Below are 25,893 nucleotides of genomic sequence, written 5' to 3'. Positions count from 1 at the left end.
AGATAAGATATAATATATGTATGTCTTCTTCCTCTTTACATTATCTACAATCAAATCAGATATCATGGTTTTCGTTTGAATTAAGATGAGATAAAACGTGTAGAATAAATAAAGGTCAAGTAAAAAAGAAATACGTTTGCTAAATCCAATAAGAATTTTGCACTGCTTGCCAGCTGTAGGTTGTATAGCGCTTTGGACACAGAGACGTCAATCAGCAGAGTGGCGCAGTGGAAGCGTGCTGGGCCCATAACCCAGAGGTCCGAGGATCGAAACCTTGCTCTGCTAATGTTGTACTTTCGCAGTCGCGTTTCTTTTTTCTCTTTTTTTTGCACATTTTAAAGCACTATTGTATACTTGGATATCTTACCTACTACAGTTTGTATTTTTATTCAGTTGTTTTAATATAAAAATATAAAATATGGACTACACAACTAAGAGAGAAACTACAACTAGGTGACTAACAGTCAGTAATCCTCGTCGCAGAAGCAGCCATCCCGCGAGTTCTCCACAATCCAGTCTAGATACTTGGTCACTCGAGTGTAGACCCCCGGATAGTTGGGTCGCGCACATCCATTTCCCCAGGAGACGATACCGATCTGCTCGAAGCGTTTGTCGTCTGGACGCATCCGAACCAAGGGCCCGCCGCTGTCACCCTGAAATAGTGTTGGAAAAGTATTTCAATAGTGTTGGAAAAGTATCTCAATAGTTTTGGAAAATTATCTCAACCTGACAGCTGTCGCGTCCACCCACTCCCGGGTAGCCGGAGCACATCATGTTTTTGGTGATCATCTTCTGGGTGTAGTTGGTTTGGGCCACACACTCCTCGTTGTCGAGCACTGGGACCTCAACCTCCTGCAGCAGGCACGAAGGCTTCCCATCCTCCTTGAGGGTACCCCAGCCGGTTGCGATAGCACGGGTGCCCACGAACAGTTCGTTGCGCTGCTCCACTCGTGGCAGGCAGATGGGGCGAATGAAGCTGGTGATCGGCACTCTGTCGTTCAGTCGGAGAAGGGCAATGTCGTTATCAAAGTTGGAGAAGCTGAATTTCTGGCTGAAGGCGCGCAGTACGAAGCGCGTTTCGGGCCGCTCCTTGTCGTTGCAGCGGTCATGCTCTCCGAAGGTAACCTTGATCATGAACCACATGAAGCCCTTGACGCAGTGCGCCGCCGTCAGCACGTAGCGATCGTTTAATAATGTCCCCCCACAGTAGAACCTATTGAAGTAGCTCAGCCGAGCCATCCAGGGGTACTCGCTGACACCAGCGGTGGTCCCCCCTACGATCCTTGACTCATCGTTCCGTTCGCCACATCTGTGAAGGGAGGGATAGATAACGATCAGATCGATTGGGTGTTGAAAACCAGTTCAAATGGGCGAAGGGTTCAGAGTTCACCAACCTCGCCATAAAGAAAGTGTCAAAGTCTTTATGACCGGCCATAAAACAAATGAGCGATTTTTGCAGATTTTATTGCTGTCATCTTTGGAACGACGACACGTTCCATTAAACAGGTTTTTAATTGCCAAAACCATGGACAAAAACAGAGAAAAGAAAACTGCATTCAGAAAATGGTAAAAAAACTCCACGCCAAGGAAGCGTAACAAGTTCGTTCTCATCTTCTTAGTATTTTTTTGGGCACACAATCAATCGACAAGCCCCAGTGTGTGTGTCTGGCTTAATCGTGTCATTGCCCCAAAATGGTGGCCCCGGCAGGCGAGAGAGGCGTCCCGAAACAAAGAAGTAAAATGTGCGACGTCGACCCACTTGGGAGACGACGAAGACGAAGTCGCGGCATTCCCCGTACCTCCCTCGCAGACAATAATGTGACGCATTGGGATTGGGCTTACGCCTTATAAAGCCAGGCCTGTATAAATTACAAGTATTCATGTATCTGTGGGCAGTACAAACATTCGTTCTTAAAGCCCAAACAGAGCCTGTTATCAAATCGTATGCAAATACGATTGTATTTGTATTCTTTTAAACGCAAAAACCAAGAAATATTACGACTACCCACACATACATACATATATCAAATAAAACAGGTTTAGGCTTTAAAGAACAGAAGATTGAATGGCTAAGAATGGATTTAAATTAAACTTATTGATTGTTATTAATGATTGAGGGAACATTTTCAGAAAGATATGGGTAAAAAAAGTTTTTATTCAACTGAATATCAACTCGTCTACTGTGAATCATTAGGATTCGTTTTTATCATACCTGATCCAACCTAAGCTGCCTAGCCTTATTCAATTCTGTTGCCGATTGTTCAGCTATTTTTGGCTCAACAGCTCCTCCCTGAGGAGTAAGTTTCCTGTCCAACTCGTACCTTCAGCTGCCTTTTTAAGTACCCTCGGGTACTTCCTTATGCCAAAAGCCAAAGCTAAATTCCCAATTGGCAATGCAATTTGTTTAATAGGCTCTGGAAGAGTGCATTCCAAATACTGGCTTGGGGGTCAAGAAAATTCTTGGCATTGAAAGCGGTTAGCAAAGGAAAAGAAGGAAAGAAGACGCTTTTGCTGCAGGTTTGCTGCGGAATGAGTAGCATATAGTAGAGTTGACACCGCATACTTGTAGAATGTGTGTATTTCTTGCTGACGATAATACCTCATATATCTACAATATGCTATACATCATATTTGATTATAGCTTACAGCAATACTGAAGGATTCATTAGGAATTTCTACCCAAAAAATCGCGAGATTGTGCAATTCTATTGCTAAATCTTTAGCTAAGTACTGATTTCACAGACGAATATTATGGGAAAGCCTCAGTCGTATTCTGAATCTAAGAGATGGGCTTCAAGGAGAGATGGACCAGCACAGATTATCTCTTCCAAAGAATATCGACGGGATTGCATGATCTCCTCCTCGCAGGCACTCCAATATATCAGTGACGTTAACTGTTTGTGCCATTTGTATGCCGAGACAATGACAGCCCCAAAGTTGTTTGTCACTTCGCTGTTGGTGTTGTTGTTGCTGCCTAACTGGAAGTTGTCATCATGACCATGACAGCTTTTGTGGCTCACCACTCACCTGCAGGAACATGTCGGAGATGTTTGGTTCTGAGCTGCCGGCGAATTATTGCGATTGAAGGAACCAAGCCAATTCTTGATCGGATTTTGCCGGAATACAGGTTTACGGCCGCCGGAGGCTGCCCCCAATGAGGAAGCGTTGACTGCCGCTCCAGCTCCAGCTCCTATTTTCAGTTTATTGGGCTGTTGTTGAGCTGCTGCACCCAAGGCCTGATATTTGCCTGGTATGGAGGATGGAGATGATGTCGTTGTGGCCGGGGCTGGGCCAATGCAGGAAGCGATGGCCAGCATTAATGGCCAGTGACGTAAGTGGAGCATCATCTTCTACTGGTTCTGATGATTCTTCAGCTGTTACTGTTGCTGAGTTATGCAATTTAATGCATGTAAGACTAATGAGCCTCTGCTTGAAACGCGCGTCGCTCCTCTCTCACCCGGAAAGTCAAGTTCCGTTACGAATATATTTCGATTCTAGTTCTACTTGTTTTATGGGATTTTTTTGGATTTTCTTTCACACTCCACTTGTTAATTATGTAAAGCAAACACAGCTTATTCTACTACAGCTACAGTTTAGGCTGTGACTTGTTCTCGACAATAATTTAACTATTTCTCACTCGCTTTGCACATGATTCGAACTGTCAACAAATCTCGCCCTAATCCGAGATTCCTCAGTCTTCACATACATATGTAAGTTCTCTTTCTCACTGTTTCTCGTCGCTCTGTCTTTTTCCGCGTTTGTTACCACCGCACACGCGAAAGTCTGCAAACCGACTGATTTGATACCAATGGCCGCGCCTGCTCCAGACCTCAAGGCCCCCCAAACAGCGCAGTCGACGCTGAAGCTGGCTCCGCCGCAAAGAAAGTTGCGCATGCGCACGGGATGCGTTGGCGCTGGGAAGCGAGCAGAGGAAGCGCAGGCAGAAGAACACAGAGAGAGAGACGGTAAAGTCAGAAAGAGAGAGGGAGAGAGACAGTTGGAGTTGGTTGCGTTCTCAATATGCTAATATGACAGTTTGGTTAGCGGTGTGTGTGCGTGTGTGTGTTCTTGATTCTTGTCGGTCCCGGTCTGCCTCTATCTCTGGGTCGTTCCCTATCTCTGGGTCTGGTCTGGGCCCTGTCGTCAACATCGTCTGTTTAACGTTTGCTTATTATGCACGAAGCGTCCATACACCGTGAACATTTCAAACGATAGCTGGATGGACCTATACACTTATGAGCGATAGCCAGATTAAAATAATTAATTATAATCATCCAAAAAAGCAAGCAAATATAAAAATAAATTTATAATCTAATCAATCATTTTTCTGAGTGTAAAGGCAGGCTATACATATTTTCTAATGGCGCACAAACACTTACAAAGCGAATATGGAAACAAAAATCCACTTCTGAGCCAAGACAAGCATCCTTTAAGTTAGGCAAATATTCTGTGTACATTTAACGCTCTCTGGGGTGGACAGCCATGGTTCCATTACTTATTTTTGTATGTCCGTGGAAATGAGGTTTTACTTACATATTTAGGAAAGGTGGCAAGAGTCAGATGGAAATTGCACATATGGAATACGATCTGGGTCTTTCACCACACACATAGCAGGGCGCCTTCTGCGGTATTTCCTTTAACTTTTTCATCATTTCTCCCCTTTCATCTTTTCCGACACCTTTTCACTTGTTCAGAAACGAAGGAGAGTGAGAGAGAGAGGGGGGAAATCCGACTGTTTTTTTCGCATTTTCATGTTCATTTGCCGCTGCATGAATTAACACAAAACAACAAAAAAAAAAAAAAAAGGAAAACGACTGAAAATTTACGAGTAACTTTTCGCATTTGTGTAGCGAGGGAAGCTTAATTTGAATTACTTTAAGTGACTGTTGACCCAATTAAGTTAAATGGAAATTGAAAACGGGTTAATCGAGTCCCTCGTCAAATCATTTAAAAACATGATTATAATGTATCGAAAGCCTGCTGACATTCCCGCTGTCATATGAAATGTTTGATTGTCATTAAATCACATTAACTTCTGTCCACATCTGGGGCATAATGAATGATGCATGCCAACAATTGAAATAAAAGCATTATTTATCTCCAGTAGAGTGGAAGAGATTTTAAAAATACTTAAATTTGTTCAGAATTGACATTTAAGTTCTTCAAGCTTAATAACTAACTATCTCTGCAAAAAAATAATAAAATTCATCGATTTGTGAAAGAGTCCGTGTATCTTTATGGCATACTTAAGCTTTTTATTAAATATTTATTCTTATCATATTTCATAGTAAACTCACATATGTATAAAGTATTGCATGTGAATGGGGCCCTAGAAGAGTTATCTGGATTTTGAAATTTAAATAAAACATATTCTCTGAGTGCAACTTAAACTACACAGTCACCTTTCTGGCACTCTTTTTCCTCTTACTTCCTTATTCCCAATTTTCTATGGCATGTTCTTCACCTGTTTCAAGTGCAATTCGCTGAATACACATACATACAAATATGTATAGGCATATGCCTATGCCCAGGGCAATCATCATCATCCACTTCCAACTGCTGTTCGCTTATGGAAAACTCAACAATCCATGCCGAAAGAAAAGAGAAAATAGATTTCAATAGGTTCCTTATTAATTGAAAGCATGCATGCAAATTCCCCTAACAAAATTTCTTTATATTTCTATATTTTCTTTCAAATATTTTGCAGCACTCGTTATTGTTAATTGGAGAGAAACCAAGTGAGACACACACCCCGGATCCGTGAGCAAAAGGTTAGAAACCCAAGGGAGCAGAAAGCGATTCCCTGACATGCGAGGCAATCATTGCTTCACAGGTTTCTAAGAAACAGAGATTGGAGCAGATTAGGAGGAGTAGCCAAGCAAGATGGATATGAAGGGGGCTAAGAAGTCTACCGACGAAGGAACACCCAATCCCCGAACAAAGCGGCGGAGCAGCTATGCCGGCCGCACCGCCTCGGCGGCGCACATCCAGGGGCGTGGCAGCATAGGGAGCGTAAGTGCGGGGATCTACAAGGCATTTCGAGAACGTTTTCTGAGCAGCGACGATTCAGGGGACTATCGCAAGTTGAGGCAGCGCGATGCGGAGGCCGGCCAAGTGGGGACGGATCAGTATCAGTCCAGTGGCAGCTCTGACGAGGAGGGGGAGCGGGAGCCCAACAGCAGTAGCAGCGTGGAGGATCTTTTTGCCAGCGAGACGGAGCGCCGCCAATGGCGACGCAAATCTACGGAGCAGCGTCGCAGAGGTGCAGGCCGAAAAAAGGTAAGTGTCTTGCGTCAAGTCTTCCCAGCTAAGCCTCTGGTTAGCTGCTTTCCATTTTGATATCTGATCGAGCCGATTAGGGATTCTCCCCAGGTATATCGCTCAACTACAGCTACATGCATACGTGCTCGCCTTCAGAAATTGAGAGGGATCGAAAATCGGTTCACTCTCGTGTAAACTGATTGCATATTCCCCTTAGAGTTCCACTTTCGTTCGCCGACTCTTTCAATTTGCATTTAATTTGATTTATTTTCATTACTCTATTAGATAATTGTCATAATCGGAATGGTGTGGCTAGCGTGTAATGAGGTGTAATTTGATAATGGGGTTAGTGGACGCCATGCTCTGTTTCAGGGGGTATGGGATCTATTTTCGTTTTCTGTTTTCTGTCGGGCTTTTATAGATACATATCTATAAAGTGAATTTCGTTTAATTAATTTGAATGATTTCAACTGTTTTAGAGCCACCGTCACCCACCCATTCCAGTATGTGAATGTTATAGTTTTAATTATTATTATTATTTTCAATGTGTGCACGATTTCTCGTATATTTTGTATTTCATTCGAATGAAAATCGAATTCACTCATTACAAATCGAAATTTGGCAAGCGAATTGAAATTATTAAAATGAGGATTACAAATAGATGACTTGTTTATTTCATTTTTCGGATTGGAAATATCATCTTCACAGTGTATGTATATTTTAACCCTCTATTACGAATCACAGTGGGGCGCCAACACCTATTTTTCGAAGTTAAACTATCGTCTATCGACTATAAGATATTTGAATAGCTGGTTGGTTTCCTTGTAGTTAATATTCAAAATTCATATACTGCCCATATAACCACTCACGTTCCACTGTGTAGGTTCCACTTTGTTTACAAACAAAAGTTTCGTTAGGCGAAAAGACTCTCTTTAAAGGCCATTTTCTCTTTTGAGTGTTTTCTCTCTTATTGTTCGAAAGCTTCTCTTTTCTCTTCTCTTAAATTTAATCTGGTCGGTTGTTGGTGTTGATGGTTTGGTGAAGGCGGATTGTTGGCGGCCATTTTCGTGGTACTTTAAAGTCCGCTCCGTTGGAAGTTGCGCGCCTTTTTGGCTTAAGTTTTGTTGCTATTGCTTAGCCATTCTTTTTTGTTCTTCTTTTTAAGGAGTATACACAGATAAAGACTGAGAGAGATAGAGAGAGAGAGAGAGCAGACAAGGAAAATTTAACGTTTATAGTTTTTTTTATTCCACAACTTTTTCTAGCTGCTGGCTCCTGTCCTGCTCCTGCTCCTGCTCCTGCTCGCTTGACTGCACATCCTGTTCATCGTGTTTTTTCCATTGTGGAATTGTGGCCAGGTTTCTCTACTTGTTTTTGCTGTTGTTCTGGCCAAAGGCTGCTGCTCTGAGAATTATTTGACTAGGCGCATTTATTTCACACACGTGTGTGTGCATACTCGTGCATACAAAAATCAGGAAGAACGAATGTTCCATTTTGTATCTGCGAAAGAGACTCGAGAAAAAGAACTGTTTTCCGAAACTCCATTTGATATATATTTTTAGAGTGAATAAATGAACAGATTGTTCACAACAACAAAAAAAGCAATGTATAAATAAACAGCCAAAGAATTGTGCGCCAGTGTGTCACCAAAGAAAAATGCAATCGGAGGAACCAGATCTTTGACGGGACCCCATCGTGAGCCCCAGCTCCAGCTCCAGCCCCAGTGTATGCTATGTATTTTTCCCGTCTTCTATTCAAATCTATCTTATGCTCGCTGCCCCTGCTCCCACTCAGCAGGAGAAATATCACGTAACTGCCCCGCCAGGTGCCCCACCAGACACACTCACACATGTGCCCGCTGCTGTGCTGCTTGCCATGATTTATGCCCGCTACTTTAATGCCTTCTTAATTACATTTTATGTAAAGACCAAAAATAATATCTTGTTGAAAAACAGCAGACAAGAATTCAAAGGGAGAGAATCTGGAGAGGTGGAGAATGGCCCACACAAATCGCATTCCTTCGGTGGGCGGAGGTGTAGGGGTATGGGCAGCCCGGCACGTCCCAGCTGCCAACACAATGCGGAGACCGCTTTCACTTTCACCCTACTAGCTTCAGCTGCTGTCGCCAGCCCTTCCATTTCCTATCTTCTGAAACCAAAATCTATTTGGCAATGGCCTTGTTGGTGCTGAAAAATGGATGCTTTCAGAGGGGTCCCGTCAGTGGGTTAGCCGGAACCGAAGGTCGTGTGTATTCAGTCAACACAAATTTTACTTGCCTTTTTTCGGGGCTCTGCAGTTCATTGGAATGTGTGCGACAACCAAAATACAATTACACCATGGATTCATGTTCATTGTCTGGATGCGTTGCGGCATCTGGGGATCTGGGGCCTTAGGGGCTTTGCAGATGTGACGGTACTGCCCCAGTACTGTCCACAGGACAGATACCCTGTGCCGACAGTCGATAGTTGTCGGAACAGAAAGGTTGGATGTGTGTGCGGAACAAGGTTAAAATGCAGATACGTGATGTTTGCAATGCTGTTGAAGAGCAGATTTTAAAAAGAGGGTTTTGTTTGGTTTCTAGGTTTTGTTGCAACAACAGGAGGCTTTCTGGGAATGCGTTGAACTTCCTGCTCGAGTGCGCAAGGGGCCAAAACTTTATGTTCAAAACTTTTTCGTGCAGAAGGGAAGGAATAAAGTGAGCTAGGGTATTTTCAGAGTTGTGGATCACTTAAACAGAAATCGAAAAATACGAGTCCATATATTATAGATCAGAGCATTCATATAATAATATCCTAGCAAACAATTAAATATGTACTCTCCACCATTTGTATTCCGCTCTGGTTCCAAATACGTCTGGAATCCCTATATTTTTGTGACAGGATAGGGAAAACTGCAAATGACAGACCCTTGGTCAGCGGTCAGGTCGAGTGTCGCTAAATAGTGTTGTCGAGTGGCTGCCATTTTTTCTTCTTTAGGGCCAGACACTTGCGCCGACAGTTCGTGTTAAACAAATTAAACACGTAGCCGGCTACAGGACAACAACGCGAACTGAAAATCTTTTTTGTCCAATGCCGAATTCAGACCCCACTGGGCTTGGCTTTGGCTGTGGCTATTGTATCTGAGCCATGTTGTTAACGGGGCCACGTTTTCATGCTGCTCACTTTTCGCCTCCCACTCCGGCAGAGTGAAAGTCAAATTAGCGTTGACCCAGTATGGGGCGCGTGAAAAATGCAAATTTCTGTTTCGCTGTTCATACTCGTAGTTTCTGCGGGCCCTGGCCGCAGCAAGGTCAAAGAACAATAATTACACAATTTATAATTCGCAAAACAATTGTTTTTGACAAGTGAAATATTTTGTTCGAGTTCAGTTGGCTCTCGAGCAAAAAGTTTAACACTAAAAAGGGAGCCCAAGTTTATAATTGAAATGCCCCAATTGGGGCCCTTAGCTCCTGTCGCGGCTTCGCGTTGAAAGAGAATTGTCGCCGGAGGGGAGGAAATATGTTTTCATACGGAACTGTTAAACTGGTCTCTACGATTTTCCCGTTGGCATAGCAACCTTTTCTATTTATCACATCAAAATAAGCAATGATTTAACAAGGACTGCGTAGTATCGAGTTAGCCATGGAAATCCCGTATGTTGGATCCCTAAATCCAAGCGATTTCACTCATTTGAGGCCAACAAGCCCAGCTAAAAACTAAAAACCAAACTCCATTAATATTTCGAGTATTAATTAACAAGTGCAATAAGTCAAGAAAGGGTTGTCTTAAAGGAATAAGTGATAAGAGAATAAGTAAAAGCTACTTCAGTACAATGTCGGTCTTCGACAATCCCGACCAACTGCGTCAGTTGCAGAGCCTCCTGAATCCTAGGCAGACTCGTCCCGGCATCGACTGCAGTAGTAGCGAGGATGAGGATGAGTCCATGGTGGCGCCCAAGCTAAGTGAGTATGCCCGGAGAGGACAATGAAGGAAGTGCTTATTAAAGAGACCTCTTCCTGGTCCAGCACCTGGCAGCATTGGTCCTCAGACAGAAGCGGCAGCAGCCTCTTCCGCTCAGGCCAAGACCAAGAAAAAGAAAAACAAAAAGCCCAATCCCTTGGCCACTCCCTTGGTGGAGGAGCAAAAGAAGCAGCCCGATACCCTCGAGGAGTGGCAGGAGCAGCAGGAACGTGAGGACAATGATATTCTGGAGACCAGAAAGTGCCCAGAATACACCATGACCTACAGCCAGGCCGTGGGTACTGAAGATGTCTTTCTGCAGGTCGGCCTAACTACCCGAATTTGTTCGCTAGTCCAAGCTCGCTTAGTAATCACTCGCACGCATTTTAGATGGGCAATCGCACGGGCTCGTCGGCCAGCTGCGAACATCTTATTCTGGATATTCATCTTCCCGATGAGGAGACGACCGTCGACAAGATGAAACTGACTCTGCAGGAAACGGATCTGGATCTGGCCACCGTTCTCTATCGCCTTCGCCTGCCTCTGCCCCATCCCGTAGACGTGGACCGCTGCCAGGCCAAATACAGCACGGAGCTTAGGAAGCTGCGCCTAACGCTTCGATTACGTCGGGAGCTCGATTATGTCAACTTTTAAACAGAAGCGATTGGCGCTCAAACACGATACACAACACATGACATACGACATACGACACACGATACACGACAGAAACTCCATTTTCTTAGACTCTTCCAACGTTCTCTTCCCTGGTGGTGTCTCTTCCCCTCCCTCACCGGACTCCTGTTGTTACAAAACTTGCAGTGCAATCCAATTCGGCAACATCGGTTCCTCTGCCAACAAGATCTTTGAATTAGTCTAACCAAGTAATCAATATTTTTGCAACACAAACTTCTAGGTTCAAACCAAATCGAACAAATCAGTGGACGGACAAATTTGATGTGCTCGTTGAGCAACCGTAAAAGCCAAAGTTACAAATGTGGAATAATAAAATTATTGTTACACCAATGCAGTTGTATGTGTCTGGAGCACTGGACGTCATATGATCCAATTCGCCCTGGCTGCACTTGCCGCAGATCTCAAGCAAATATCGTGACGGTGGTGAATTTGTCGCATTTGCAATTCAATTGGCGGTACTTTAGCCTCGCTCACATTTCTCGAGTAGCGCATACGCCGCATGGCTCGAGCTGTTGGGTCAAATCAAGAACTACGCTCAAACGGGGCATGAAGTACGGGTATTCCCCGGTCTCTCCGGTTCCTCCGATCCTTTATGACGCTGTCAAAAATCACTTTGGGTAAATATTTGTAATACACAGGCAGCCAACGGCATACAACAGTCAAATACAAAAAAAATAAATAAAGAAAAAACGAAAAAGTTGAAAATGGAGATTTAATTTTACTACGGCAAAGACTTTGTCAGGCAGAGGTTTGGGTCCCACAATTACTTCCCGCTGGGTCTGTGGCTGCGTCTTGCCTCATTTACTCTGACTGACGCTGGCACATTTCAATTTGTGCGCTCCGGGCAAGCTGAGCCCACAATCTCCCTTCGCAAACCTCCCGTCGCCATCGGAGACATGATAAAGTGTCGACTAAAGCTAACCTCCCTTTTTTCAAACCAAACAAAACCAAAAAAAGTTCACACAAGAAAAGGAAGAAAATTCACAAGTTTTCGGCCGATGGAAGTGCGTGCACTCCCTGGCGAAATAGTTTGGACAGGGCCAGAGGATGGAGGGACCTTTGACCTTCGCTTCTTCATTCTTATTTTCCTAATGAAAGTTCTACCCGGAACTATGATGATAAATCATCAGACAGGCCCTCCTGTCAACGTAGAACTTTCAATTCAATTTAAACGCCACAGTCATGGGGCAAGGAGTGGAAAATGAGGGTGAATTAATTTACTCTAATTTATATTTACTTTTCGGGTGCATCCAATTATTATGATGCCAGTTCGAAAATGGTGAGGAGGTAAATCTCATATATCGTACTTTGATCTCATTACTTCAACTGCCCTGCAAAAAATATCCCATCAAGGTAAACGGCTAGAAATTTCAACGAGCAAACAAAATGAAAACTACCCCCAAAAAACAGAAAACTACACAAAACTAACAGAAAGAAAAGAAAATGACAAAAATCACATGTTTTTCTCATTTAAACAAACGCACGTTCCAACATCCTGATGAACACTCGGGCAGAGCCGCACCCTTTTTATCATTTTTCGGAAAGGTGTCCAGGTCTAACAACGCAAATGCAAATAGAACTTCAAATGGAAATACAGAACACATTTCAAATGCAAATTGTGCTCAAAATTGTGCTCGCAATGGCCATATTTCGTGTGGAAATCTGGGTAGTCCAGGACGTAGAAATTGACAAACGTTTAAATTGTAATACTTTAAGCAGCAACATATTTATCCTTGAATGGAGGCATGTCCTTGGCTGTGTTTCTGCTTTTTAATAAATAATAGTTGCACTCTGTCTGCCACACTTGAAAAATTTAATAAGCAAAGGCCGCAATATCCTCAGTGGCAATCAGTTCCGCTGAGTATTTATGAGTGGTTAGCCAGGTGGAAATCTGTAGGCAATCAGTATTTGTAAAAGCGGTTTATTGGAATTTAAAGCTAGGGAACAACTTTCGATGGAGCTTAATTTTTTCTTTAATTTTCCATGTTCACTTGGTCACATTTTTGGCCCTCCATGACTGTGTTTCACCCTTCTGTGCTAATTGCCCTCAGATTAAAGTTAACTCGGATTACAGCTTAAAGCCCGTTTGGCAACGAGAAGTCACCAAACAGAAACCGAATCTTTCCTGGGATGTAATATCCATGGCATGGGTCCTGGCGTGCTGGTCACTGGAAACTTTTCTCTTTTTATACCCGTACTCAAAAAATAGTTAAGGGTATATTAGATTTGTGGTAAAAGTGGATTTGTGCAACGCAGGGAAGGAAACGTTTCCGACCCCGTAAAGTATATAAATTCTTGATTAGTATCAATAGTCGAGTCAATATAGCCATGTCCGTCTGTCCGTCCGTCTGTTCGTCTGTCCGTCCGTCCGTCCGTCCATCCGTCTTGATGAGCGCCTGGATCTCAGAGACAATAAAAGCTAGAGCAACCAAATTTTGTTTCCAGACTCATGTGATAACACACTTCTACAAGTGTATTTCAAAATTTCGCCACACCCCCTTCCGCCACCACAAAGAACGAAAATCTGTGGCAGGCACATTTTTAAAGATACGATAAAACTATCGTAGAGAATGACTATGTCTACCAGATTGCCGAATCTGAATCAGATCGGATCATTATTATAGCCAGAATGAAGAAATTAATTTTCAGTTGTTTCCCCCGCTCCCGCCTGCCGACGACCGCGCTACTCATTCGCTTTCTCGCTCGCACACTCTGCCGCGTTCAGTGTGCAGCAACCCCTCACGGAGGAGATGTAGAATCTAAATGGTACATGCATAATCTACTTGTTAGATGTAAAATATACATGTAGATGTAGATAACAGATGTAGCAAAAATATGTAATTTTTTTTTAAATTCAAAAATTCTAAAAAATTATAAGCTCATATACTTATACTGACTGAGTACGGGTATAAGTAGAGTCGCGTCCCCAGAAGCGACTCACACGTTCCTTCTCGTTTAACTTTTTTTTTTTTGCTCCACATTGCTATCACATAAATCCTGGGGTTTTTTTTAATGACCTGTAAAACCATTTCCGTGTCGCCACAGTTCAGACGAAAAGTCCGAATAAATTTCAATAAAACAGGAAGGATAAATACAATGTGTACAAATTTTTGGTTTAAGGGATTTTTACTTTTGGGTAAATCTGGGAAATGTAAACAGAAGTGGGGAGCTAATTGGAAATCAGCTGGCTACAATATACATATTGTACATATATGTATGAAGGAATTAGCCAGTTGGCCCGTTGAAAGGAGTAGCTGCTACAGAGTACCACTAACAGCAAAGGAGAAGAGAACAGCAGTCAGTCGTAATAAGGATAGCCGCAGCAGGCAATCAGAATAAGTCAGTCGTCAAGCTCAGATCGAGCCGTGTCGACAAAATTACTCTCTTACTTTGCCAGTCTTCGGCGATTTTTTATAATAAATAAACACTCAACTAAATAATATCTTACATATATTAGATCCATTCTCTATTGAATTGCAATCATTTATGGGCTAGTTTTATCTCCATGTACTTCGATCAGTGATTACTACATAGCTTTAACCATTAAGCTTGTGAAGTTCATTATAACAAATACACATACATATGTGTAGACAGTTTTATTTAACTCCACAGTTCCGCATTATTGTGTTCCGTCATCCCCATATACACCATGCATATGGACAATTTTCTCACGCAGTTTCTTCTACACCCTCAATTTACCAATTAACGTACAAAATACTTTTCACAGCTCATTATTACTAACAAATTAGACGGAAAAACAGAGAAAAGCAGGAAGCAGGCACAAAGCCACTATAAGGAAGAACGTGTAAGGGCGAAGGCGGCTTACAAATATCACACATACGCCATGTGGTGCGATGTGTTTTGGCGTCTCGTCTCTTGTAATTGTAGCTACATGTACAGCTGGAGATGCTGCCTTGTTTCTACATGGCGAAATAACAAAATCATTGTGGAATTTAATTAAGTTGCTTGGTCGGAGCCGCAGTTGGTTTAGGGCAGCGCAGAACGACCCCATTAACACATTTTTCAAGTTTAATTCAACGTAATAACAAATTTTGCTAGAAGAAGCTGGCGGAAATGAGTGGGAGAGTGGGCAGGGTGGTCAGGGTGGAAGCTGGCACTCAAGCAGCCATATAAATTACAGACAGACATGAGCGGCATACGAGAGCCGTAAGGATACGAAAGTGTTGCCATTAAGTCGCACACGTGTTGGCCCACAGAGGAGAGCAGGGGAAGCATAGGAAAGTCAGACAAGTCAGTGCAGAAGTGCTAGCGGCAGCTGATGGCTCTTCCAGCACACTTCCTCAAGTGGCTTCTATTTCTCCCCCAACCCCTAATTAAGACAAATGTAAAAACTACAACAAAAGCCAGCAAAGGCCACCAAAAGTTGATAAAAAGACATTTTCATTTTCACTTTACTTCTCAGCGACCTGGATGTTGACACACGGCATTTACGAGTATGGGTATGTTTGCCCCGACATTGTCACGTGTGTCGCCTAGAAAACAAAACAAAAGAAAAGGCAAAGGCGAAGGCAAATGTCAAAGTCTAGCTAAAGTGAATGGCTTTTCCTTCCTCGAGAAGGGGCTGGGCGTGACCTTTTCACATTAATCTCAAGCATGATGGGATTTTAATGTTGGAAACACTCCTTATAAGTATATGGTTATTTATTGTGATGGATCTGACAGATGTTGCAGGAACAAAACGAATGAGAAATGGTTGGACAGCATTCAATTAGATCATCAATTAGTTATGTGTCTGTGAGGAAGCCACATGTTGCAATGTAATTTGGGCAACAGATTAGCCAACAGCTGGTTCATGGTCTGAATGAAAATTTTATGGAATTTAATATTTAATTTAATATCAGCGAACAAACTTGGAAGAGTAGAAAGGAAATCTAGTTTCCTTCTTTTCAAAGAATATTTTCGAAAATTTCATCAGATTGAGAATCTTTCTATTAGGTAGACCTTTTATAGCTCGATATCTGATTAAAATACTTTTGACTACAAGCCTTCAAACGGAAATACTTCAACAGGCCAAAGCCATTAATAGTTAAGAGTCTCACAGAATCCCTGAAAATATAGTAAGGAGAATTTTCATACCTGACCACAGCCATGAACATGCCTATCAGCCCGTTCATGGGATAGATACATGAACATATGTATATAGAGACGACAGATAGTACACTGAAAAAAAGCACATTTGCAAGTAGTGGAATTTATTAAAAAAAGACAATGTCAAACCATTGCAAAATACTTTAGCAGATTTATTGGTTTATTACGCTGAGGGAGAATATGGGCCAATATTTAGCACATGAAGGCGAAAACAGTGTGAAAGAGTAATGGCAGCGAAGGAGGAAGCAGCAGTCCCAGTCCCCCAGCGAGGCGAGAGAATGAATGCTGCATTTCCGTCTTTTGGGCTTTGTCTTCTTTTTTCGTTTGGGTTTCAGTGGGGTGGGGTTCGAGCTGTGTGTGTGCGAACCTCGAGGACATCGTCATCAGCATCACTCTCATTGCAGTCGTTAAGTTATAGACTTTGATTTCGTTCCCTCCATTCAACTGTGGCGCAACTTTTATCCCCAACAGACCCCACCCTTCGCCAAGTCGTTTCCGTGATTTATTTGCCTGGTGCCCTGGCAACGGCGGCAGTCGACATCCATATCCTTTGCTCGTTTTTCTCTTAAATGGCTTTAATTGATTTCAGCTTTTATATCTCAGCTGGACACATTTTACACTTGACTTCGCTTCAAGGAGGCGACGATTGGCTGGATAGCTCTCTGTGACATTTCCTCTTTTCATTCCAATTCCCTTTGACAATTTGTAATTCCTGAATAACTAAGCTAAAATATATATGTATATGTTTTTTTTCGAAAATGTCCGATAAACCATCAGAGGAATCTCTGAGCAAGGTTCTACTGGAAGATAAGCAACTCGTGGAGAACTCCGACACTAACAACAGCAACAATCATGTCGACTTGGCCTTGGGAGCTGCGGCTACCGAAGAAGATACTGAAGAAATCACTGAGTTCGATCAGATTATGATTGGAATTCAGGAGCGTATGGCGCGGGTCATGGCACGCGTGAGTTCGAGCTGTACACTGGTTAATCAGTTACAGCGGGACCTGAAGGCTCAGCTGCCCGGCAGGTTGATGGATGCCGGTGAGGCTAAGAAAGCGGGTGGTGATGGTGAATCCAAGCAGGCCAATATCGATATGACTGCGCTGGAAAAGATGACTGAAGGTCCAGGGGGCTCAAAACCCCTTCCGATAACTGAAGAGATCCTGACAGAAAAGGAGGAAGAGAACTAGAAGAGAATCAGAAAGCTATTACGGACCTCTGAATGCCAATTCAATAATGCCTAAGGAAACTTCCAAAAAAATTACAACAATTAAGAACCAAATCCTGTCTTAAATATTGACTTAATAATACCAGAATAAAAACAACACAATACAAATGGTTCCCCTTTATTGCCTTTCATTTAACAATTTAATATTAAAGGAAACTAGTCCAGACGACTAGCCTAGCACCATGCTCCACGAAAATACTTTATATCGGTGTAAATAATTTCAATTCTGAAGAACTGAGAATAAAACTATAATTCAGGTGTCTCCCGAACTGAATCTGCGCCCAAAACAAAATATCATTCATATGAACACTTCCACAAAAATTTGTGCCACTTTCCCTGACATTCACAATTTATTTGAGACTTTCTATCCACACACACATCCCCAACGAGACCATCCAGCTCATGCTGAAGTTCTGGCTTTGTTCTTTCGGCAGCAAATAAAGTTTTCATTGACCGCCCTTCAAAAAATTGTACCCGAAGCACTTCCGAGCAGCTGCACTTTGTCAAGGGCTTTTTGTTTTCCCAAAAACTTTGCCGAACCTCAAATGAAAACCAGAGTCGGAAAATTTGAGACTGAGAATTTGCATTTTGCGGCACACAAAGACAGATTGCCTGGAGCCCAAACAAATATGCTAAAAGCAATAAATATGATAGAGCATTCTCAAGCCCGACTATTGGCAGAAGCTGTGACAGGGCCGGGCCGAACCCGGAGCCAAAGCTGAAGATAATTCGCCATAAATTGTTGACACAGCAGCGTTAAATTATATGAAATATTTTTATTGTTAACTTGCGAAAATGTCAAAAGCATTTTGTCAGATGGCAAATCTCGACGGCAACAGCAACAGAAACAGCAACGGCAACCATTGCACTGCGCGTTTATCACTTCAACTGCTGCAACTGTGGCACGTTGCAGCTGCTCCCTCCGCGGCGACTGGCACTGCTGTTTCTCTGACAGTTTTTCATAGTCGGGGAATGTAGCTGGTATGGGTTGTCGCAGTCCCAGACTCCTGTACTCGTTCACAGTCGTTCATTTTGCAACAACTTCAGCTTCATGCTTAAGTTAACTTTGCCTCAATGTTGTGCGTCTCTTCTTTGCGTGTGATAACCAACTTGACTGAGGCCAACTCACTCGGATGAGTAAGTGAGAGTTAGTCTAGGAGTGGGAGAGATGCTCAGAGTGATGCACGCAGAGTAACAGTGCTCGGAGGCGGAGATAAATTATAGGGCTTTTATGTTGACTTTTGCAAAAAATCTCTGGGAAAGAACCTAAGAAATCGGCCTACATAAATTAAACGGAGTAGGGTTTCAGAAATCATATTTCAACAATATCAAACAGTAACTTAAAGAAAGAAGACAATTGGAATGGTTTTATCAGTCAATAAAAATAAACTGAAATTAAAAACTGTTTGCAATAACTGGTCTGCGAGAGTTGAGAGAATGAGCCAATGAACCATATATGCAGATTAAATACTTACTTGTCTGCAAAGCCTTCAGAGCTACGAGCACTTCAAATTACCTGCAGTATGCCGTCAAATTTGAACGCACGCACAGGTGAACAGTTTGAATATCGAACCCACCTTGAACAGAGACAGGGTCAGAGCCAGCTCCAGCGCCATTAAATCCCCAAGTTCAACGTAACCTGTCACAGACAGTGGACAAACTAACAACGATTCGATAATCGCAGCTGGGAAAGAGTGTGGGAAATGAGCATTCGTGGAAATCAATCGCATTGAAAATGAAACCGAAATTGGAACTGAAACTAAAGCTAAACAGGGCTGCGGCTGATGGGCTTCGACTGAGAAGTGTCCTGTCATGCCATTGCTTTGAAGGCTATTGCTCCTTCTGATGATGATGATGACTAAGTCCAAATGGACTCGAGTTATTTTCTTGAGTTAAACTCTTGGCTGTAATCTGTGGAAATTAGCATTTCAATCAAATCTTCTTTTATGTGTCTGACTTGTTTTATGCTTCAACGACAGCGACAAAGGCATCCCATCCTCATCCCCATCCCCATTCGTATGCTCATTCCCATCCCCACCCCCACTCTCAATCTCATCAACCTCATCATTCCTATCATCGTGGGTAGATGAAAATGTATCCATTCAGTTTATGCTATGCATTTGACGAGCCTCGAAAAGGGAAAATTGTCGAAATTGATTGATTAAATATTTATTCATACGGAAGTGCTTAGCGTGTTTGCCTCTGCCCCTCGGGGATTCATACATACATATTTATGAGCTGTGGTCCTCTCAAGGAATGTGTTCGGTTTTTTCTGGGTCTCTATTTTCGGTATTTACCCTCCTGGCTGTGCCATTAATTTAGTTAGCCTGGAACCTCTTTTGGGACACGGACTCAGCTGCACGGTTGAATAAATACTTAAACTTCATAAACGAATAAAGCAATAACTAAACTGCATAGTGCTATAAACCAATTTTAATTTAATAAAAAAAATATCGGAAGTAATTATGTATTAGTAGCAATAAAGGAAGTCTAGAGAAACAGAAGCTCGCATCCCTGTGGATGCCTATCCCAACCATCTCACCACGGAAGTTAATTGAGCAAATATGCATTTATTCATCCTAAAGGGTTCAGTTCCTTCCGATAGAATCTTGCCCTCACTCGTTCAGTCTTTGTGGATGGGATTTCGCCAGACGCCTCTTCTCTTCTTGTCCTGAGGCTCTGCCGGGAGTTCCCTCATTAATTTGGTTAGTTCTCGGCACTTAAAGTCAATCAACTGACCCGCAGGAAATCTTAATTAAACAAACTTGTTTGCAAAATCTCCTATGGCCTCAAATGGCCTCAGCAACGCACACAAAGGGGCCAACCGGACAACGAGAGCTCTGGCTCTGACGAAACCACGGAGAAGTTTGCTGCGGTTCCCATTGGTATTGAACAATTCCGGATACACTTAGCTAGAGCATGAGGTTGAAAGCATACAGGATATCGCAGATATACGCACATACTCGTACAATCATGCCCCAATCTGGAGTCTGTTTAGTGAACAACAATTGGGGGATGTTTAGACTTTGATTTTTGGCTTGTATTTTCATTTAAGCTGGGCCAGACCAAGACACATCTGGTCCAAAGGAAGCTGTTGTTGTCTCAACAATTAGGTGGTGTGGCTGCTTACAACACGTTCGGCTTGCTTTCGGAATCGGCAGAGTCGAAGCCAGCACTTCTCATTATTCCAAGTTGGTTCTGTGGCCCGGCCTGGTCAGTCCTGGATAGGCCATTAAAGAGCTAATAAATTTCCGTTCTTCTATCAATCGATGACCGAGCAGAGACGTAGGCCCCATAAAGCGGATTTTAATGGCAATGTTAGCTGTGACTGTTTCGAGGAAACAGAAAGAACGAAAAACTATATACATAAAAAGAAAGTACCATAAAGTTTGCAATTTTATGGGCATACAATGAGTGCAGAAAATGCATTGCTATGCCATCAGAATGATGATCCGATTGAGGTGATTGCGGTTAGGTGGGGTATTAGAAATGTGCACAATTTTAGCTTTCTTTAAAGCGTAAAGGAAACTAAACTGCATTTTCATTCAATGCTCTTCATTCATTCGCCTGCTCTTCCCTCTCCCGTCCGCTCCAACTGAAAGTCCTTTCTACTCCCCAGTACCCTGGACCCCATCATTATGAATGACCGCAGCACTCACTCAATGAACACCTTTTGAACCCAATTTAGGACCACTGCTTGTGTGTGCTTATTCAATGGAACAGAGCTCCCTCCCGCTCCACATTTCTACCCCTTGGGGTAATATCGAAAGAAATAACAGAAAACAAGAATAATAATGAAAAGGAAAAGTTTCGTTTTCCCCCTTGATATTACTTTAAATATGCAAAACTTCACTGTTTTATGTCCTTTCCCTGTCCAGCTGACCAGCTCCCGGCTCCGGCTACTTGTTCCTCTAACGAAGTGCGGGGATTCCCCTTTCGAGGCAACACAAAAAATAATGTTCAACTTTGGCGCGCACAAATATTTTCTTACATACAAACACATACCCTCGGAAGGGCAGAGGGAAAAAACAAAGTTGAAAAAGCGTTGGGAAAAACTTGCGTCTGTCCTGGTCCTGGTCCTGGTGCTGGTCCAGGGCCACTTTTGCATTACATTATCTCAAGTTTTGCCCTGGCAATTTCTCATATTTTCCCCATATTCTTTCGCCTGTCCCGAGTATTTGTATTTACACATTGTCGTGCACATAAACACAAACATGCAGTTGACTTGTTCCTGTTCTATCATCGTCCGCCTCGTCGTTGGGCACAGCAAAATATGTGTTGCGACAGAGCAGAGCAGTTGAAGCGCTATAGTCGACATTCCGTCTATAATATACCCGCTAGTAAGGAAGCTAGTAAGGCTGGAATCGACAAGAGAATCTGGAACAATCGACAATGCCTCTATCTCGAGAGTTCTGGATACACATCTTCAAAATCTGTCTGTCGATTATCGGGAGAGGAAGGAACGATCATTAATAATTCTTGTGGTCTGTTTCAAACATTTCACGAGTACAATATACCCCTGAACTCTACGATTACCGGGTATAAAAACAGTGAAAAACTTTGCCTTATTTTCATGTCAAGCCAAATGAGTTTTGAAAGTTGCTCAACTTCTCTGTCTCGTCTTATGGTGACAGTAATTTTTAATAAAAGCTGCCAAGTGTCGAGAAAATGTTCAATTTCTGAGTCCCGATCACCGGCAGACAAAACTTTGATGGAATATAATAAAAAGCAACAGCAACAACCTCTATTGTTTTGAGGACTTCTTCTTCATATTCTCCAGGTAGACTGTGATCTCTTCGGGAATGCTATAGTCATTTTTCCGTTGACGATATGCCAATTCGCTTATCTGTTTGTTGAGCGAAATCGTGCCTTCCAGTTCGCGCTTAATCTTAATGCATTTCGTGTGCATATCCACGTAAGAGCTGCTCAGCTGTTGCCCGCTCCTGGCTCCGACTGGTGTGCTTATCGCTTCCACCTCCGGGTCCTGCCGCAACAAGGAATTGCCACTAAGGTCGGAGCAGCTGCTTGTCTCTAGTGTAGACGGTGAACCCAAGCTGTTCACGGGCACGGGATCCTCAACTGGATCTTTGTATTTCCGGCTCAGACGGTCAACGACATTCAGGCATTCCACTAGATCGTCCTCCAACTTCTTGCAGACTTGCAGGCCAGACTCGAGCCCCGTCTCCTCACCTCGCAATGTTTTCAATTTGAACATTTTGATTGTAACATATCTGAGTAATAAGTCAAGGCTAGCCGGGTACTCAACGTGGGTTTCAATTTCGATTTCTAATAGGATAAAGACACCAGGTTATCTCTCAAAGTTTGATACGAATATTTATTTATTAAGGTTGGATAAATGGGGTCACCATATCGATCCCGCCCACCCACGCATCTGTCTTCTTGGTGGTACGCCGTGGCGGCCGTGTAGTTTTGACTTTGCTTTTGGCCACCTTCTCCAGATCCTCAATGCGATCTATGAGATCATCGATCGAGTCCAAAGTCTTGCACTTGGCAAGGCAACTATTCACCTGGATCTCCAGCTGCTTCTGTTTTTCCAACGCATCATCAAGTCGTTTCTCCAGGTCATCAATGCGCTGGACCAGCTTCAGAGCCCTTTCAACATCCTTTCTTAGGTCTTCGCAAACTTTCTCCAACTGAAGCAGGCGCGTCTTGAGATCCTCTGTCATGGCGAACTTATCCTTGACAGTTTTCGTTAGCACCGAAATGTGACCCATCATATTATCCAGCTGAGTCTGAAGATTTTCGATATCTCTCGTGGAGTTGTCCAGATTCTCTTTAACTCTGTCAATGTCCATTAGCAGGTCGTCGCTCCCACTGCCACTGCCATCGCCAGAGCCTTTGTGGGGGACAAGCTTCTTTATTTTTCCAAGAGCTTCATCCACCTTTTTTCGAAGATGCCCCGTTTTCTTTTCCAAATCGCTAATGTGATCGGTGAAGGTTTCATTTATTTTGTCGACATTAATTTTTAGTTGATTGGCATCATTCCCGATACCCTCGAGGAATTTACAGCAGTGCCTGGACCTTCCCACTTGTGTCTGCAGCTCTTTCACTTGCCTTTCCAGGTCCTTGATGCGACCGTCGAACTTCCCATCAGAGAGATCAGATGGGGCCCCTTCTTTACTGATTTCAGCTGGTTGTCCGGCTGGATTGTGTCCTTTCATAGACTGTTGAAGCAGAGTTTCTATATTGGATAGCAGTTTTCCAATATCTTGACAAGATTTAATGTTCTCTTTCATGTCGAAAGACACATCTGAAGGGATCAGATCAGCGATCCTTGTGGAAAGATCCTTGACTAGTTTCTTTAAGGCTTCAATTTTAGTTTCTAGATCGGATGTGCCTGGGTTTGATCCTCCATTCGATCCAGTGCCGCAGTTCTCTTTGCACATGTCAAGGGCGTTTGATATATTTCCCTTTCTTTCGCTTATTGTTCTCTGGATGTCATTCAGCTTGTCTTCGTGACCTTTTTGTCCATCTTTAAGATCGTCCAACTTTTTCTCAAACTCCTTAGCCTTGTCGACACCCTCATTCTTGGCCGTCGTGGCTCGGCTCTCTAAGTCCTGTAATTTCTCATCGAGTTTCGCGCAGCATTTGGCGCTGAAACTTTCTCCGCTCTTTCTTAGCTTCTCCTCAAACTTTTCCAGCTGTTCCCGTAAATCCGCCAGCTGCTTCTCTAGTTCTGCTTGCCTTTCCTGCAGCTCCCCCATCGCCTTGCCATGCTCTCCATTGGCTTTTTCCAGCTTCTTCCGTTGCTCCTCCAAGTTGTTCTGCAGGTTTTCTTCCTGTTTCTTGAGGTCCTTAACCAGCTGATCACAACAGCTCTTTATGTCCCGGCTTATGAGCTTTCCCATCTGGGCCAGAATGTTGTCCAGGTCCTGGCCCAGCTCACCGCTTGTCTTGAGAGGATTCCAATTTCCCTGCACCGAACTGCCTTGGTCTTCGGCCAGGTTGTTTAAGTACTCCATTACCTTGTCCATTGTGGTCTTTTCGTAGAAGCAGCAGTGCTCGATCGGGGCGGTGTTATTGAGGGCCTGAAGCAGTTGGCCCAGACGCTGATTGAACCGCGTTAGTTTCCCGGTCACCACCACCTGCTGATTGATCCACCTTGCTATCTGGTTGAAATCTTGGCACTCCTTGTCCACCGTACTTCTAGTGTTTCCCTGCATCAAGCTGGAGCTGTTGGCAGAGCCATAGATTATTCCTCTATCATTCTTGTTGTGGTGCTCGCCAGAGCTCGCCTCCGCAATTGCTGATAGGAGAAGCAGCAGCGCCTTTAACGATATCTGTGCATGACATTGGCAGTTTTTAATGAGCTTCTCGCACTCCCTATTCCCCTACACATCTGTCCGATTCATTGAACTCACCTTTGGTTTCATTTCTGTCACGTTTGTTGCGGTCCACGTTTCTGTGCCACCGGTCTGCCAAGTTGTACTAACGGGCCCGCACCTACTGGTGTGCAGCAGAGAGCTCTGGGTTCTCTTGGAGTAGAGACCACCAATCGATTTGCATGGTGCGCTTATTAACAAAAAAAGAAGGGGCGGCTGAACAGTTTCAGTCTCAAGAGAGAGCAGTGTCTATCGACAGAGTGAATGTGCACTTTAGTAGCTAAAGCATTACTGGCCCTATTTTCGACAGTCGCGAAGCTTATCCAAGCATATAAATACCGCTAGTGAATGGAATGAATTATGTGGCCAACCCAATGCAATACCCAATGCCCAGAGCAGCATTTACTGGTTATCATCGCACAGGTTGTGGGTCCTGTGCCACTTGAAACAGATACCCAACACAGTACCAAACCCCAAATTGCGACTCTAAACCGTCCCCAGCCCTACATACTCGTATATCTCTTGTGTCTCCTTCCGGCATACCGACTCTGCTCGATCCCCGAGGGCGAGGGCGATGCGGGCCACCTCAAATGGAAAACAATTTCAGCTACGCAAACATGGCGAGTAAGCCGAAAAAGAGAAGTACAAAAATTAAATTGCAAAGCGGGAAAAACCCCTGAAAAATGGGGAAAGCGAAACTGAAATCACAGCAAAAGTTGGAAATAAAAGTGAAATATACTTTTGTGCTGCGGTCTGTGAAACATACGAGTAGCACAGCATGGGAGGCAATCCGAAATAATTTCAGCTCAAGGTGTTTGCTCAGCCATCGAGGCAGGCGGACAGATTAGTTTAATTAGTCAACATTCGCGCAACGTGGTGTATGCGTCATCCCACAGACACGTGCCGCACAAGTGAAGGGGCGGGAAGCTGAAAGCGGAAAGCAAAACCACCAAAAATGCAATCGAACTTTTCGTGTTTGACTTGCGTTGGCTGCCAAGTGACACGGCCACGGACACGGATATGGATGCCTGCGACAACCAGGAGGAAGTGTCCGTGAGACAGCGGAGACAGATGCAAATGATAGGTGTTATGCCTTGGAGGAGCCAAGGGAAACTTTTGTAAGTAGTTGGCATAGTTGAGTCGAGCTCCTACTCGCGAATATCGGCATGCCTGTAGAGCGACAGTTAATAGTCGGGATAATGAGTAAAGTTCAAGGCAATCTCCACGATTCCGGGCAAGTTTATATTACGCTGAACAACTTTAAGGGAAACATTTTTCCACATCTTCAATCACTTCATCCACTCTCGTCCCGAAAAAT

At 43.4% G+C, this 25,893-nt stretch overlaps 5 protein-coding genes and 1 non-coding gene across 7 annotated transcripts in view; 3 read left to right on the top strand and 3 right to left on the bottom strand.

Annotated features, from left to right (window-relative positions):
• LOC111066770 (venom dipeptidyl peptidase 4) overlaps positions 1 to 25,893 on the top strand; it is a 64,438-nt gene that overhangs the window by 1,916 nt on the left and 36,629 nt on the right. For both annotated transcript variants that reach the window (XM_022355614.2, XM_022355613.2), the window contains one exon: positions 5,708 to 6,279. In XM_022355614.2, coding sequence (XP_022211306.2) covers positions 5,884 to 6,279 — 396 coding nt within the window. In that variant the 5' untranslated portion in view covers positions 5,708 to 5,883. The remainder of the gene's footprint in view (positions 1 to 5,707; positions 6,280 to 25,893) is intronic.
• On the top strand, positions 214 to 285 carry Trnam-cau. The gene has a single exon. It is a non-coding gene; the product is annotated as a tRNA-Met (tRNA).
• Positions 356 to 3,801, bottom strand: LOC111066773 (venom protease). Its single transcript, XM_022355622.2, has 3 exons — positions 3,028 to 3,801; positions 727 to 1,309; positions 356 to 653 (listed from the first exon to the last, which is right to left on the bottom strand). Exons 1-3 carry the CDS (start codon positions 3,345 to 3,347, stop codon positions 465 to 467), a joined length of 1,092 nt encoding a protein of 363 aa, XP_022211314.2. The 5' UTR covers positions 3,348 to 3,801; the 3' UTR covers positions 356 to 464.
• Positions 9,859 to 11,222, top strand: LOC111066776 (dynein assembly factor 6, axonemal). Its single transcript, XM_022355627.2, has 3 exons — positions 9,859 to 10,201; positions 10,265 to 10,521; positions 10,590 to 11,222. Exons 1-3 carry the CDS (start codon positions 10,072 to 10,074, stop codon positions 10,851 to 10,853), a joined length of 651 nt encoding a protein of 216 aa, XP_022211319.2. The 5' UTR covers positions 9,859 to 10,071; the 3' UTR covers positions 10,854 to 11,222.
• On the bottom strand, positions 21,780 to 22,501 carry LOC111066778. Its single transcript, XM_022355629.2, has one exon. It carries the CDS (start codon positions 22,445 to 22,447, stop codon positions 21,977 to 21,979), a length of 471 nt encoding a protein of 156 aa, XP_022211321.2. The 5' UTR covers positions 22,448 to 22,501; the 3' UTR covers positions 21,780 to 21,976.
• Positions 22,575 to 24,681, bottom strand: LOC111066791 (putative leucine-rich repeat-containing protein DDB_G0290503). The gene is made up of 2 exons (XM_022355645.2): positions 24,615 to 24,681; positions 22,575 to 24,533 (listed from the first exon to the last, which is right to left on the bottom strand). Exons 1-2 carry the CDS (start codon positions 24,624 to 24,626, stop codon positions 22,575 to 22,577), a joined length of 1,971 nt encoding a protein of 656 aa, XP_022211337.2. The 5' UTR covers positions 24,627 to 24,681.

This window comes from Drosophila obscura, unplaced genomic scaffold (assembly GCF_018151105.1).
Source record: "Drosophila obscura isolate BZ-5 IFL unplaced genomic scaffold, ASM1815110v1 contig_189, whole genome shotgun sequence".
NCBI lineage: Eukaryota > Metazoa > Arthropoda > Insecta > Diptera > Drosophilidae > Drosophila > Drosophila obscura.
This window is presented reverse-complemented; position numbering and strand designations above follow the sequence as displayed.

Bases quoted from the DNA above. Each gene is read 5' to 3' on its own strand.
- LOC111066773 (XM_022355622.2), bottom strand. From the start codon at position 3,347: ATGATGCTCCACTTACGTCACTGGCCATTAATGCTGGCCATCGCTTCC. The intron at 1,310-3,027 runs GTGAGTGGTGAG...CTCCCTTCACAG, and splicing joins TCTCCGACATGTTCCTGCAG to ATGTGGCGAACGGAACGATG. The intron at 654-726 runs GTTGAGATAATT...ACACTATTTCAG, and splicing joins GTGGACGCGACAGCTGTCAG to GGTGACAGCGGCGGGCCCTT.
- LOC111066776 (XM_022355627.2), top strand. From the start codon at position 10,072: ATGTCGGTCTTCGACAATCCCGACCAACTGCGTCAGTTGCAGAGCCTC. The intron at 10,202-10,264 runs GTGAGTATGCCC...TTCCTGGTCCAG, and splicing joins CATGGTGGCGCCCAAGCTAA to CACCTGGCAGCATTGGTCCT. The intron at 10,522-10,589 runs GTCGGCCTAACT...CACGCATTTTAG, and splicing joins CTGAAGATGTCTTTCTGCAG to ATGGGCAATCGCACGGGCTC.
- LOC111066778 (XM_022355629.2), bottom strand. From the start codon at position 22,447: ATGTTCAAATTGAAAACATTGCGAGGTGAGGAGACGGGGCTCGAGTCT.